The sequence below is a fragment of the Lacerta agilis genome, chromosome 1 (genome assembly GCF_009819535.1).
Source record: "Lacerta agilis isolate rLacAgi1 chromosome 1, rLacAgi1.pri, whole genome shotgun sequence".
Lineage (NCBI taxonomy): Eukaryota > Metazoa > Chordata > Lepidosauria > Squamata > Lacertidae > Lacerta > Lacerta agilis.
The window spans coordinates 72748640-72764983 of record NC_046312.1 but is presented as its reverse complement, the minus strand read 5'-3'; the positions used below and the strand labels follow the sequence as shown (position 1 = coordinate 72764983).

The following is a 16344-nucleotide window of genomic DNA, read 5'->3' as shown; positions in this document are numbered from 1 at the left end:
GGGAGAGGGTATTTTATAATTTCCTATAGCTTTTTCATTACACAGTAATGCAAATTGCCCCATCTCACAAGTTAGGGCAACTTCCCTGTAGCTGATGTGCACACTTGGGTTTTTCCACTTTGTGAGCAGACTCTGGGGAACCATGAGTAGCAGTGGCTTCTCATCACACATGCACTAGATGAACACGTAGCAGAACTCTCTCCTATGTTGTCACCTCAAAAAATGGTATCATAGAGCTGGAAAAGAGTAAGAAAAGGGTCAAGGGGATGGAGCAACTCCCCTGTGAGGAAAGAAAGAATATAACATCTGGGGCTTTTAAGTTCAGAGAAAAAGCAAGTAGGAGGAGACATGATAGGGACTTACAAAATTATGCATGGTGGAGAAAGTCAATTCATCTCTCATAACACTCAGAACTCTGGGACACCCAAGTAAGCTCAGCATTGGACAAATTCAGGGCACATCAAAGAAAGCACTTCTTAACACCTAGTTAAGCTATGCAACTTGCTCCCAGTGGTGGCCATCAACTTGGATGGCTTAAAAAAGACGATGATGAGACAAATTCAAGAAGGATAAGAGTATCAACAGCTACTTTGCCACAAGGGCTGTGTTCTACCTCCACTGCTGGAGGCAGGATGCCTCTGAATAGCCATTGGGAGAGCACTGTTGCACTCCGGTTCTGTTTATGGGATTCCCTTTAAGGATCTGGTTTGGCTGCTATGGGTTGTTGAACAAGATGGGCCACTGGCTTAATCCAGAAGGCTCTTCTTATCATCCGCAACAATTTACACACCAGTTGCACACTTAATCCTACATGGATGTGCCTTCTGTGGGGGTATTTGATAACCCTGATTCCATGGGGGTTTACTGGACTACAATGGATCAGCAGACTTGGCCCATAGTTTCACTGTTTTTTTTTCAATGGAGCCCAGTTGGATTGCCACTTAATTGTTTTAACAGCCACATAAATTTATCTTCAGCCACTTGCTCACCTCTTATTAAGAAATGCCTTCAGCCTGGCTTCATACTATCGATTTGCAAACATTTGCTTTGTGATTACATAATAGGGAAACAGCTAGGGGTCATTGAATGGATCAGAAAGGGAAGGGAAGACAAATGGGAAGAGGAAGTGAAAGAGAAAGACCAAAAGATGAATGAGGAAAGGAATGAGAGCCAGTGTGGTGTAGTGGGTAGAGTGTTAGACTAGGAGCTGGGAGACCAGGGTTCCAATCCCCACTTGGCCAGGAAGCTGATTGGGTGACCTTGGTCCAGTGACTGCATCTCAGCCTAACCTACCTCACAGGGTTGTTGTGGGGATTAAATACAGAGCGGAGAGGACCACGCTCCTTGGAGGAAATGGTGGGCTGGAAATGCAATGAATTAAATTAACGAAGCAGGGAAGTATCCCAGACAGTTTAAACTCCCCCCTGAGTTTATTCTGCAATCAGATGGGAGAAAGGGAGGGGATTCTCCCCTGCTAGCTAGCCGAAAGCTTTTCTTCTCCCTGACATTTCCAGTAGTCTGAGAAGGAGAACGTGGAGGTGGAAGAGACCAGGGGCTGGGGGGGTGGGGAGACGCGGATAGGGGGGCTTAGAGAAACAAAAGGAAACCAGCTGCAGAACTTCCTGGACAGGGAAAGAGAGAGGGAGAGCGCGCACACTATCTAACGAGATTATTAAAAAGCAAGGGAGAGAAGGGAGGAGGAGCAGGCGGCTTTCCGCGCAGGCAGGAGTTCAGCGCCTGCCCCGGGTTCATTTCCCCAACCATGACCAGCGCGATCCTGAGGCGGAATTCCAGCAAGCAGGGCTTGCAGAACCTCATAAGGTAAGCCTCTGTTTACCTGCCCACGGGCGAGATGGGGGATACAGAGATGGAGCCCTTTCTTTGTTTACACGGTGCTCGCGCCACGGACGGGGCTGGTTCATCTCCCCGAGGGCTTTTCCCGCCCCCCAAGTGGCCGAGATTTTTGTGGGGAGAAGCCGATTCTTGATCCTACGTGAGTCCGCACGGCGTTGGTTTTTCTGTTGCGAGGGCAGCGACACCCGTTTGCTGGCTGGGGATTTCAGACAGCGAAAAAGGCTCTTCCGTTCAGGGAGTGATGGAATTTGGAGCGGGGGGAGCCCCGGATCTATGGATCGCTTCCCCAGATAATCGCACCCTACCCAAGGTTGCACCTTAGGGCTTTACCTGAGCCTACTGGGCTCTGGCATTTTTTGGGTGGGGGCGGCGGAGAGCGACTTGGCACTGAAGGCAGTTGCCTCTGGGGATCTGCTTTTTGGGGGTGTGTGTGTGAGAGATGGGATTGGCAGCTAATATAATTTGCAGGGTAATTAACTTGAATAAGGAGAAATTTAAACGGTGAGGTCCTTAAAAGGGACAGGGTATTAATTAACTAGTAAAAATGACCGAACTTCTGACCAAGATGCTAGAATCTTTCTTTACTGTGAGCAGTGTGGTGGGAAAGCGATTGTTTTCTTTTTGTCAGTGAAAAGGAAAATGTGCACTGAAAATCTCATTTGGAGAGCTAAGGCTGCGATCCCATGCACACTTATGACAAAGTACATCCTATTGACTATTATGGGGGTTACTTCTGAGTAAGCATACACAGGACCGCACTGTTAAGTCTGCAGCGTTATACAGTGGGAGTAAGTCCCAATGAACGCAATAGGACTTACTCCTGAGTAGACATGTGTAGGCTCACACTGTAAACATCTTTGGAAAAGAGGACAGTGGAGCTCTGAGAAAGGCATTGACTAATTCCCTTTAAAAATAAAAATAAAAATAAGACCATCTCCAGGCTGTAGAATAATGAGGTTAATGAAATAATGTTACCAACTGAAAGGCAAGTTGGGCATTAAACTTGACCCTCCAAAGAAGACAGATTTCACTGACAAGATATTCTTGGATAGTTTGCCAATGATAGTTTGTGGTTGTCTATTCAAATTTTGAAACATTCCATTGTCTAAAACTGAGAATGGGTGAAGGTGGAAGGCTGATTGGGCAGATGGAGATGTCTTTCAACAGAGTTCATAGGGCAGTTTCCATGGGATCTCTGCCTATTCAGGCATTGCTCTATGCCCTTGATCTTCAACTGGTGGGTCAGGACCTGCTGCTGGGTCACAGCAGCCTGGTCTAAGGTGTGTTGCAGCAGCATCACTACAACCATACCAATATATGGTTATGAAATAAATAAATTAGAAATGGATCCTCAAATGCATGTTGAAGGAGGATCCTGGGTCTAAAAAAGTTGGAAGACTGCTGCTCTTTTGCTATGGCTGGCCAATGCTATTAATTAATGCTGATACAGCAATAACTAAATACCACAGGGGAAAATTAAATCTATGTATTGGTTAGAATAGCTCCAGTTCCCAAATATGGGAAAAACAGATGATCATATATTCTGTGGTCACTGCTTAAAAATGTTCCATGTGGCAGCTCTAATCCCAGGTGGGACAGAGCCCATTGTCTGCAAACTTTGGCCATATACTGTAGTAAAACATGTTATGCACCCCAATTCCACATATTTCTAGGGGTGTGGTATAACTCCTGACAGGTGATCAGCTGCTCCTTGCATTAGAACCATTAGGTGCCAGGAAAAAAACATTGCTCTTCTCCCAGGCTTTTGGTTAATCTACGGCCTTTGAAACTGTGTGATGTGTGTCTGTGTGCATGTGCTTGTTTTGTTTCCACGTTACGTATTTTTGCGTTTATATATTGTAAATTGTCCCGTGTTCCTCGGATGAAGGGTGGTTCAGAAATTTAATAAATAATAAATCATCACCCTCAATTTGGATTCTGCTCCCACCCCCCAAAAATGTAGTGACATGAAGTAAATGGCTATCTGTTTTAACATATAGACCTTCACACACACGAGCCTATACTGTTAATATACCACCACAGAATATTGATTTTTATCAGTTACCAATGTGAAGGCTAGAGAGATAACATTGCATTGCAAAGGTTATTGAGAAAGTAGCATCACATCTGTGCAAATCAGAAGAAATAGCTCTGAAATTATGTAGTAACACCCACAAAAATTACTACAGGAGAAATGTTATTCCTGGTATTGTGATTCCTGGAAGTAAGTACCCCTTTATTGTCTTACACGTGGTTCTTGTACTTTCAAATATGCAGTCTCTTGAAACCCTTTCTCTATAGAGTCACAATGAAATAATTGGAGCCACTTTTAGAGAATAGGACTGGAGGGTTTCAGCCCTTTGGGCTATAGATTTCTAGGATGTTGATACATTCATTCACTATGTTCAGTTTAGATTTCCCTTTCTACCTCAAGGGGTGCCTCCCTTCTATAGATAACTTCTCTCTTAAGTGCAAAGGAAGGTTGTCTCCCTTGTCCAGTCTATGCAGAGTCTGCCTTGTACAACTCTTGTCTTGAAGATCAGGGACGGACCAATTGCAGTGGTAATTCTCAAGCTGACTTCAACCATATATTCAATGGATACTTGGCTTGGTGATTTGTCCCCCACTCCCCACCCCGCTAAGATGGATTCTTAATCTTGTTTGAGTTAATGAGTTTTAACAAAGTAGAGTGGGTATTTTTAAAAAAGTTGAGACTCCCACAGAAATCAATGAACCTGACAGCACTTCTTACTCAGAAGTAAACCCCAATGAGTTCAATGAGACTTAACTTCTGTGTAGGGGCATATAAAGCCTAAATCCCATTCTCACCTAGGAATAAGTCCATTGAACTCAGTGGGGCTTACTGCTGAATAGACATGCACAGAATTGTATTGTTTAAGCACCTACCTATATGTTAACAGCACAATCAAAGCATTTTCCACTGTTTTTATTCTGATAGACATGTGCATTGGATTGCAGGCTACAATATTCACTGGAATATTGGCATACTCCCTTTTCTTTGGATTGCTCCCAAATGTTATGTTTTTTAAGAGCTTTTGTTTTAATCTGCCTTATGGGGTTAAAAGAATCTAAACCGAGAAAGAGAAGCCCCCTTCTCAGCATGGGGCACAATAAGTTGTTATATTGCATGGAATCTCATTTTGGAATAATTCCACTTGCAGTTGGCTTGGGTATGTAAATAATTTCACGTGTAATGGAGCTGTCAAATACAATTCCAACACTCTTAAAAATCTGGGGTTCCACGTTTGGGAAACTAAACAAGATTGGGTGGTGGCAATATAAGACCAGTGAAGGTAAATGACACACTGTCCCATTTTTACCCAAATACAAAGCTGAACAAAAATGTCTTGCTAAAGTGGGGAGAGCAGCAAAGTCTTCCAAAATAAATGATGAATTGTGGGGCTGGAGGGGGTAAACCAGATACAAACACTGAATCCTTCAAGCATCTTTAACAGGTTTGCAAATATCACCTAGTTCATAGTAGGAGAAATAAAGGTGTAGCACAGGGGTCAGCAAACTTTTTCAGCAGGGGGCCGGTCCACTGTCCCTCAGACCTTGTGGGGGCCGGACTATATTTTGAAAAAAAATATAAATGAATTCCTATGCCCCACAAATAACCCAGAGATGCATTTTAAATAAAAGCACACATTCTATTCATGTAAAAACACGCTGATTCCCAGACCGTCCGCGGGCCGCATTTAGAAGGCGATTGGGCCGCATCTGGCCCCCTGGCCTTAGTTTGGGGACCCATGGTGTAGCATGTTTGATGGTCATTCACTGTTGGATGTGGCAAATCCTGATAGCTCAGGCAACACCTTCAGAAACATCACATCTGGGTTTTAATAAACTGTTGGGAAAGAGAACTTCAAGCAGAACCACCAGAATAATAATAATAATAAAAATCCTTCCCCAAACAAGAGTGCCCTTGCTTGCACCTGTGATGCTTCCTTTATCCCTTCCTCTGGATCTTATGAATACCTGAGATGGTGGAGCAGGAATCACACCAGAGCTAGGATTCCACTTGGTGAAACATTCAGAACCCACTAGTTCAGGATTTCTTTAGTTTAAGCAGTAGCCATGCTTCTCAGGTTTCGCCTGGGTAAAAATTCTTCTTGAATGTTCCACATTACCAGTTCATACACATTCCAGAGCCAGTGTGATCTGGAGGTTAGAGTGTTGGACCTGGAAGACAACAAAAATGAAACCTGCCTGTCCCAGAGTCATAAAGCTACCATAAACAAAGAAGACTTAAAAGGTTCAATAGTTAACTGAGCAGCTAAAGTTAATGGGATCAAAAAAATTATTTTCCCCAATAGAGTTCTGACTACATATTAAAATTTCACCTGCCCAGCTTCCAGTAAAACAGATAGAGGGACTGAATAACATACAGTTACCTTGAGTTCGAAAGCACATGAAGTGAAAGTGCACCGCTCCAGCGGGAAGGTAAACGGCATTTCCGTGCGCTGCTCTGGTTCGCCAGAAGCAGTTTAGTCATGCTGGCCACATGACCTGGAAGCTGTCTGTGGACAAACACCGGCTCCCTCAGCCAATACTTAAATCTTCTTTTGACTTTTCAGACATCTAAAATGTTTCATGTAAAGTTTACATTGGTCAGAATTTGGTTTTTAAAACAGCCCCTTTTCCACTTTGATCCCATGTTAGTGTGAGCCTTCAAAAGTGGTATATTTCAACTACTCGACTCTCCTTGCCACTGAAGTCACTGAGGCCAACTCAAGAGTCCTTACATGTCAATGAAGGCTAGGAAGCCAGTGAATGTGTCCCCAAAGTCAGGGGAAGCTGTGTCTATGGCAAGTCTGGTAAACAAAACTGAAAGAAAGGGTGGGGGGGAGATAATGTTGGGGACAAAGTGATGGGACGGGGAGAAAAGGATAAACAGAATTATTTTGTTTTGTAAAACCTTACGTGCATTAAACTTGAGTGTGCTAATGTCAGTGTACAAGCCTGAGATTTGAGTAAACGTAAAGGCAGGCTTGGACAGTACTGTAGTGGCAGACATCTTCTCAGAAGTGCCAGGCATTGTTGTCATTGTTTACTTATTATAATCTGGGATAAAGCAACTTGAAGCAATGCTGCATCTAACAAAGGCTCTGTTTAACAACCCTGGCAGGCACTGGAAGGGAAGGCGAGAGTTAGATAAGATGGTAATTGTCCATTCTTTCCCAATGTCATTCCTAGTTAATTACACAGTCCCTGGCAATAAGGTCTCCCAGCAATCACCCTGGGCTCCCTCAGCTTGATGGGCACTTCCCAAATGCCAGGCTTTTCAGATGCAAATGGTGTACTCCTGGCAAGTGTTTTCATGCAAAGCTCTGCTTGTTATCTCTTTTCATAGGTCAGGGAAGAGGCAAAGGAGACAAAGCTCACCTTTTTAAGGCTATGTTTGGGACACTTTTTATGGGTTCTCCACAGCTACACAGGATTTTGTTATGAGGGGGGAGGGACCTTTTCCAGGCCAGGGGCCGCGTTCCCATCCGAAATATTCTCCTGGGGCCAAATACCTGTGGTGGGTGGGGCGGGAGGCAAAAGTAGGTGGAGCAATGAGTGTAATTTTTACATTTGTACTGTAAGCTAGTTTCTACAAAGACTCGAAATAGTGTGGCCTGGGAAGAATTCTGAGGGCTAAATAGAGATGAGCAGATGGGCGCTTTTGCCCCCCAGGCCTGAGGTTCCCCACCACTGAGCCACAGTAAAATGTGTTGGGGAGACACGTCTCCAAACACACTGCTGGTGTGCACCAAGCAACAATGGGCAATGATTACTCCCGTCACGCATCTCCACCATGGGCTTGGAAGTGTGTGCCTCTCTTCCACACCTCATACGTTTCCTGCAGAAAACATCAAACTGACCACAGCGAACAAAGCTGCTGGCTGTCATTCTTGGTGCTAAACAGAATGCAGCTAAAAGTTCACTCCTAATCATGACCACTCAGAAGTATGACCTATTGAATTCAATGGGGGCAGGCATTCAGTTGTGTAGGGTTAGAACTGCAGCCTCAGTTCTAGAAGCATGGGGCAGGAGTGCATGACACTGTAAGAACCTAGCTCCTGTCAAATTGTGTGGGGAGGATAGGCAAAACAGGTATAGGCAAAAGTTAAGTCATAGCTAGTCCGGGAAAAGCATTGGTGGAGCCCAGTTCATTAGTGTAAATGGGGAACTGCCCACCAACCTCAGCCAGTCCCCACCAATCTTTCTTCTTACTGACAACCATGCATGGGGTGGAGCTGGCTGTCAGTTTCCTCCTCCGCTTTGTCCCAGAGTTGACTTTGTACAATTTGACAGGGAAGAGCATGGCAGTGAAACTAGAGCTAGTTGGCTCCACCAGTCATTGGTTCTGACTCCCATCTACTGTTGACCTCCCTCCTTTCTGCCCCAATGAGCACCAGCCACCATTGGTGGAGTACAGTGGTACCTCTGGTTACGTACTTAATTCGTTCCAGAGGTCCGTTCTTAACCTGAAACTGTTCTTAACCTGAAGCACCACTTTAGCTAATGGGACCTCCCGCTGCCGCTGTGCCACCAGAGCACAATTTCTGTTCTTATCCTGAAGCAAAGTTCTTAACCTGAAGCATTATTTCTGGGTTAGTGGAGTCTGTAACCTGAAGCGTATGTAACCTGAAGCGTATGTAACCCGAGGTACCACTGTATCTGAGTTGTTCCAGGGAATATGAATATGTGAATACAGGAAGCTGCTTGGTACTGAGCCAGACCAATGATACCTCCAGCTCAGTATTGTCTACACTGACTGGCAGCAGCTCTCCAGGGTTTCAAGGAGGGGTCTTTCGCAGCTCTACCAAGAGATGCTGGGGACCTTCTGCACGCAGAATTCATATGGTCCAATTCTTTTGTTAGTTGTGAACATCCTTTCAGACCGCAGATAGGAAAACGGTCTCTAGCCTCCTGCATAAAAGGGTGTTTGTTAAATATATGAATGACAGTAATCATAAATACTGTAATTCAATTAGCAACATTTGGTCAAGTCATGGGTTAGATGTATAAATTAAAACACTTTGATTAAAAATATTTGTGCCCCCAGTTAATTGGACAACACATTTTTGGGGGGGAAATATTACCGTATTGGCCCAAATATAAGCCGCACCCAAATATAAGCTGCATCTTTAAAATTCAAGGGGGGGGGGAAGACAATACCTGAATATAAGCCGCTCCCTTAAAATTCAGCAGGCACTCATACTTGTTGCATTTTACTGTACGTGTTTCAGCAGCAATATTGTAAAATCCAATTTTTGTAAGGTCGTGAATTTAAGCCGCATGTTAACTTTTCACGGTCAGAATTTGGAAAAAAAAGTGAGGATTATATTCAGGCCAATACGGTATTATTTTTACTATAATAACATTGACAAGGACAGGGGCCCATTGTAGAAGAATTTCCTGTTCTGTCTCAAATTGAAGGCTGCTTGGTGATGATGCCTGCTGTGACACAGACTAGTATCATCAAAAAGCAAAGAACTTGTGCTTTTGCACTTAAAGCATAACTATTGCTTTGTTCATGTGCTAAGTTATACAGATGCAATCCATTACCTAGTGAAAGAATTATATGATTTATCAACTAAGATGTTGAAATGGGGTGTGGGGTGTGGGGAATCCTAATGGTTATCCATGGTGGAGTATACAGTAGCATCCTTTTGGCTACAATCCTCTTCACACTTACCTGGGATTCATGAGACTTACGGTACTTCTGAAATGTAGATATGCACTAGACTGCACTGTGTATTAGTGATCATAGCAAGCTCAGTGGCTTTTACTCTCTTCCACTTACAGAGGGCAATACTGAGGCACAGGGGAAGCTTTTTAGTGTGGGGAGCATGCCGAACACTCTCTGCTTGAGAACCCTGACCCTCTCACAGAACTGCAGTTCCCAGGTTTTCCTGGGGAGAGGGAATAGCTATTTAAACCAGTTAAAATCTTTGACCTGTAACTTTGACCTACACCAAATCATGGGCAATGCCAGGAACAGAACAAGGAGCCCTGAGACTCATGGACAAAGCACTCTTTTACATCTGAACAAGTTAGCAAATGATAGGAAAACAGTTTGGTGCTGGACACATCTAAAGCTGGTGTGCTGCCTGCCTCTGGGGTTGCAAGATGGAAAGAACCCTGAACCGAGCTTAGCTCAAGCTGCTATTTAAATGGCCGGATTCCTCTTCAGCTGGGCATTCATGAGATACTCCCATTCCACTCCTGATGCCCACCTGTCCCTTGGAAGCCTGATAGCTAAGTCCCCTCTTGTCAATGTAAGAATATGAGCTGTCCCCCTCTCTGAATACTGTATGTGTTCATTCCCAGAATTTCCAAACACTGTGGGTTGCTGTATCCCTAGTGCTGCAGCTGCCTTCTACCCAGCCCTTAGCTGTGTGTCACACCTCTAACTATGTGCAAGGACTCCTCATGGCATGTCTGGTGTCAATAGACTGCAGTATCACTATGTCGGTTACCTCCTGAATCAGAGGGATCTCCAATGGACACAAGCCGTCTTGGACTCAAGTGGGGCTTCTTGACAGAGAACTCAATGAAATCCAGCCTGGGTACTGGAAAGATGCTTGAGTGATGGCTCTGGGAGAGTGAGGCTGGTTTACACATGCAGTTCAGCGAGTGGGCAGAATGGACTGTACCATTTCAGATTGCAGGTGGGGGGTGCCAATTTTGAATGTTTCACCTTTAAAGGATCTCATGGGGGTTGGAAATCCAGCACAAGGGGAAAGGGTTTATCCTGCTTGGTGGGGGATAACCTTGAGCTCTTTGAAGGAAAGGATATAAATGCAATAAAAAAAGAAGTGTGGCAAGAGATACAATGGGGGCATCTCCCTTCATTGCATCCGTATGATTGAGGGTATGTGGGTAGATTATCCAGGCTGGCAACCCTACCCCTCTGAAAGAACTTATAATTTTTCAATCTCTGAGTCAGCATACAAATCTAGACTTGTGAAGTTGTGTCCGAGGCATTAATGCACACATTCTTAAGCATTGCCTTCAGCCATTCTAGACTCTTTGTGTTGTAGAAAAAGTTGATTCACTGCAATCCACTCTGAATTGCATGGTGCCACAGTGGCTATAATCCGTGACCTACTAAGTTGTTCAGTGTCTGCAGCCCCCTTGCTCACCGAAGAACTATGGAATCTGGGCATGCTGCCAGCTGGACAAGTTTAACATCTGATCCCCAAGTGATAGGGATTTTTCCACCCTAGTGGTCTTTGCATGAGGGCTACCAATATCTTCAAAAATGCATCCAATGCTAGACAGCTTCAGAGTGCAAGTACCAAATGAATCACAACTTCTTTTTAAATATCCTTTGAACTGGCTCTTGGTTTCCCCGTAGTACGTACGCTAACCAGGGACTTAGCTTTAATCCTCAGTGTCCCACTAAGCAGCTTGTGCCCTATTATATCAGGAAGCCTGCTAGTCTGGGAAGGCTCTCCAGGGGTCTTTCCTCTGAGCCTCCTTTCATCATTCATATTTTGCATTCTGAAATATGTCTCATCTTGCCTTGCAGGCTTGTGGAACGTGTAAATCAACTGTTTCAGGCTGTCACTGCCCATCACTTTGTCAATTGACAGCTTCTCTTGTTAGAAGAATCTAATGTTGTGGCTGGCAGGATGTCTTTAATTGTTGAGGGTTTTGTTCTTTCCTTCTTTTAAAAAAAAAGAAAATCAAATATTTAGCATGACATATGTTATTCCTTGCATTTCAATTTTCCAGCTAGCTTGTACTGCGATTTCACGTTGCTCCTCTTACGCAGACCCTGCATTCCTTGCGCGCGACTTATGCTCAGTTTTCTACCACTCACTAGCCAGTGGGGAAAATGAATAAATCTAGATGCCACAATTCCCAAGCTGGGATCCTACAATATACGCAGGCATGAGCTGAATCATGTATGAGAAGGATTCTGATATCTGTGGAGAACAAACACTGTTTGGCAAACGCGGGAGAGGCGAATGATTGACGAGAGACCATTATAGCGGCTAAGGAGTGAATGCAGGTAAACATTGGGGGGGGGGGGATGGAGCAAAAAGTACTGTATTCACAACTGGCTTATTAAAATGGTCGTCAGCCACCTTCTACCTGACAAATATGTTAACTGTCCCATTAAGGGAGTCATGGGGCAAATAACGCCTGCCTCTTTCTTTGTGCCCTTGATATCAAAGAGACCACCCCAGATATTATATTCCATTTGGAAATTGAGCTAGTGCTGCAACCCACATAGGGATGCCAACAGTTTGCTAGACAGCTTCAGAGTGCAAGTACCATGCACACGAAAGCTCACACCAAGAACAAACTTAGTTGCTCTCTAAGGTGCTACTGGAAGGATTTTATTATTTTTTATTTTGTTTTGACTATTTTGTTTGACTATTTTTTATTTTGTTTTGACTATGGCAGACCAACATGGCTACCTACCTGTAGTTTGTTGCCTTTTACACTGTGAATCAGGGGTGGGGTGAGGCTTTTCCATTCTAAGAGCTACTTTCCCTTCTGAGGGCCACATGCCAGTTCAGGGCTGGGCAAAAATGGGTAGCAAAAGAGGTAACCAATCTTTGTCCTCAGAAGAGTTTCAGGGACCAAGCTGGAGAGGCCAGGGCTGTCCCTTGTGCCCTCGGTTCCACACTCTTGTAGGGCTCTGGCTACTCTGGGAAGTAGCAAGTATCTGAAAAGCTGGTCTCCCTACCTCTGAACCAATCAGACACTCAGTGGTGGACCTTGGGATCTCAAATTTCAGCAGCACCCTGTGTGATGCTGAAATTCCCCCCTGCCTCTCATCTTCCATTCTACAACATACCTGTGGTGCTCCCAAGGCTCTGTGCCCAGTGCCACTGAACCGGTCACACTCCCCCAAATCCGCCTCTGAGGTGAGGCTCTGTCCACGATGTATCACATCTCACTTACAATTGGTCAGTTTCTGCTAGGTAGCTTGTGGCGAGCTTCCTCTTCCTGGCTCCAGTGGCGTAGCAAGGGAGGGGCGTAGGGGGCGGGGCGCCCCGGGTTCCAGGGGAGGGGGTGACACTCCCCAGCCCCTCCCACCACTCCCCACCGCCCGGCCCTCCGTCCGTGCTGCTCCACGGATGGCCGGGGCAGCCCCACGAGCCGCCGCTCGCCCGGCGGTTCACTCGCCATGGGAGCTGCAGCGCCAGGCTGGATGCACTGCGCATGCGCATCATTTCCACGCATGCGCACCCTGTCATGATGCCCCACCCTCCGCCACTGCCTGGCTCTATCCTTGTGTTGGCAATATTTTAGTTAGAAACAGTTTGATTTAGAATGTTTTCAGGCAATTCCATTTGGGGGGGGGGTCTCCTTTCCATCTTCCCTTCAGTCACTCTTAATCCTGCAGTTCATTAACTCAGCCCACTGAGGTCCACAGAAGACATGCTCCAATTCATTCTCGAGCCATCCAGCGAGACATGCTATGTAAGAGACCCCTGTTTTCAGCTCATATCCAAGGCCTGAAAGAAGGCCCACATTTGTCTCTCGTCCTTTTGTGTGAAAGGTGTGGGCAGACAAGCAAGTAAAAGTGGGTGGGCGTGGAATGGGGTCAGAGGAAATGGCTGTTGGCTCTATTTTTAGCAGGACAGACAGAGCTATGCTAGAGGAAGATGCTCCCTGTGGAGGTTCTTTTGGGGGGCAGGGTGGGGGAATGCTCTGTTTTGTTCTACATAACAATGCGACTGTCATCTTGTGAGATGTACAGAACTAGAAATGCAAAAGGGTCATACAGTTAAGCTTGCACCATAAATATCTGAGCACATTCCGACACAGTTAATGGTGCTTGGTAATAAATTCATGCCTTCAGAGACACAATGTTTGGTCTGAGTCCCTAAAAACATAACCTATCGTTGTTTCCTTTATCCATACCAGGAAATCACTGCCAGGAGCTTGCAACGCATGAACAGTGTGACATTTTAATGTGACATTAGGACACTGGGGAAGTTGTCAGAGCAAGGGGCTGGAGTCAGACTATGAAAGGTGGACACAAATTGTGGCGAAAGAGCAGAGGACGTCAAGGTTAAATTATTCCCAGTGTCTGCACAGCACCACTGGATTCTTGCACATTCGCTGGGAAACATTTGGTGTATCAAATACATTTAGCCATCCATTTAAAAAGGAAATGATATACTAGAGGGGGTTATTTATTTCAGGAATTTAATATATGGAACTAATTCTACTATGCCGGTTAGCTAATGAGTGTAAAATGCCCAAGTAACTGTTGTAATCTATTCATTTGGTTTCCTCACCAAAGAGGCCTCTCTACAAAGCATTTACTTGAGGAAATCATTTATAGCATTGCAATAGCAATGAGTGTGGAGATTATAGAACACCCTAAAGGTAAACTAGCAGAATTGTCTCTATGGAGCTTTTGAAGTGCTTGCTTGGGTTAAACCTGCATATAATTGCATTTTTCTCATTTACATAGACACTAAAATTCAAAAAGATGTATTAAAATACAGTAAAAATACACATGCAAGGAAAGCAAGTGCTTGATGAATTCTGAAACATGTTTATACAAAGAATCTATAAGTCTTCAGACATTATTATCTCAGGATTATTTGATCCTGCACCAACCTCTGTCTACATAGACAAGGAATTACAGCGTGTTTCAAGCAGGACTATATGTAAAATTAGGGTTGATCCAAGCCAGCATGGTATAGTGGTTAGAGCAGGCATAGGCAAACTCCGGCCCTCCATATGTTTGGGACTACAATTCCCATCATCCCTAGCTAACAGGACCAGTGGTCAGGGGTAATGGGAATTGTAGTCCCAAACATCTGGAGGGCCAGAGTTTGCCTATGCCTGGGTTAGAGTGTCAGACTAGGAGCTGGGAGACCAGGGTTCAAATCCCCACTCAGCCATGAAGCTCACTGAGTGAACTTGGGCCAGTCACTCTCCCTCTCAGCCTAAGCTACCTCACAGGGTTGTTGTGGGGATTAAATAAGAAGGGGTGAACCACCTTGAGCCCCTTGGAGAAAAAGGTGGAATATAAATACAATAAAGGAATAAATAAAATTTGCTGCCTTATTACTGAGCAGCAAATCCCCACTCCTGCATCAAGGTGCATAGTAACCAAGCATAGTAACCCTTGCAGAAAAAATGCATTGATAAATAAAGTAAATAAGTAGCAATTTGCTGTCTTTTTGTAACATCTACACTTTGTCCAATGGCAGGGCTAGGCTGATATTCTGGTTTGACAGTTCCATACAAAATATGTACACCACATGGATTGCATTTGAACTTCGTAAGCACTTGTCTCTTTAAAGTGAATAAAATATCTTTTCTTAATCATCTCTCTAGCATGTTTTAAAGAGAGAAGTGAATGAAAGGCCCATGCCCACAGTTCAGATATGCCACTCAGTGAATGTGTTTGGTAGCATATTTGTCTTCTGCCACAAATCAACCAACCAACCAAAACACGGGCCATGTTACATTACACACGGTGGGGAGGCACATTGAGTCCTGGAGTTCTACATTTTACAACAAAAAGCTGGGTCAGGGTGAGGGGAGCAGAACCTGGCCTCTCCCATCTTACCTCCATGGGCCCTTTTGCTCCCAGACTGGATGCCAAAAGTGTGCTGAGCTGGGGAGGAGCAGGCATTAACTGATAAGGGTGCAGACAGGCAAAGTGAGATAAAGAAGGGAGCAGGGTTCGATTCCCCACATCCATGGGTGCATATTGTGTGTGTGTGTGTGAGAGAGAGAGAGAGGGTGAGAGAGAGAGAGAATTAGACCCCCTATTTGCCCATACCTCTTTATCAGAATAAACAGAGGAGGATGCCTTGTTATGTCTAGGTAAGCCCCAGGTCTCTAGATTACTCTGTATTCCATTCCCATTTGTGCATCAGAGACTGCAATCCTGCTAAAGTTTCCACCATCTCTTATCACTGAAAAGAGAAGTGAATCAAGACTCAAGAAGCTGTTTGTGTGTGTGTGTGTGTGTGTGCGTGTGTGCGCGCGCATGTGGGCTCAGGCGTTGATTGCTTTCTTTCAGCTCTTTCTCCTGCCTCTGATTCACCAGGAAGTGCAAACAACTGAGAAACTCAAGTGGATCAAGAAGGATAACTAATTGTGCAAAGGGGGCCAAATAAAAAGAAAACATGTTTTTGATGTAATTCTTTTTCTTGGCTTTTCACTTGATCATCCCTTACAATGCAGACATAATACATATATGGCATAGTCCATAGGTGATTTTTTTTTGGCATACAGAATGCCAAACTATATATTATGCTTAATGTTTATTATGCTTTTGTTTATATGATTACAGGCTTGGGGGGGGGGTTGTTACTGTGTCTGCAGCACATATTTCTTCCCTCTCCAGCAGCCGTGACACCCCCACATCCCTTGTGCACAGAACATAGGAAACTTTAGGGTCCACACCCAGAATATCTCTGGCTGAAACTGTGCATTATGGGGAAAAATGTGTTTGGATTTCTGGAAATGAAGAAGAAAGCT

General features: G+C 44.6%; 1 protein-coding gene across 2 annotated transcripts in view; it reads left to right on the top strand.

Moving 5' to 3' along the window:
• Nucleotides 1-16344, top strand: part of LSP1 (lymphocyte specific protein 1) — a 79460-nt gene that overhangs the window by 26541 nt on the left and 36575 nt on the right. Inside the window, exon 1 of one of the 2 annotated variants that reach the window (XM_033154965.1) lies at nucleotides 1383-1821. The exons of the other annotated variant lie outside the window; for it this stretch is intronic. Coding sequence (XP_033010856.1) covers nucleotides 1763-1821 — 59 coding nt within the window. The 5' untranslated portion in view covers nucleotides 1383-1762. Of the gene's footprint in view, nucleotides 1-1382; nucleotides 1822-16344 lie in introns of those variants that run through there. 2 annotated transcript variants of the gene reach the window in all.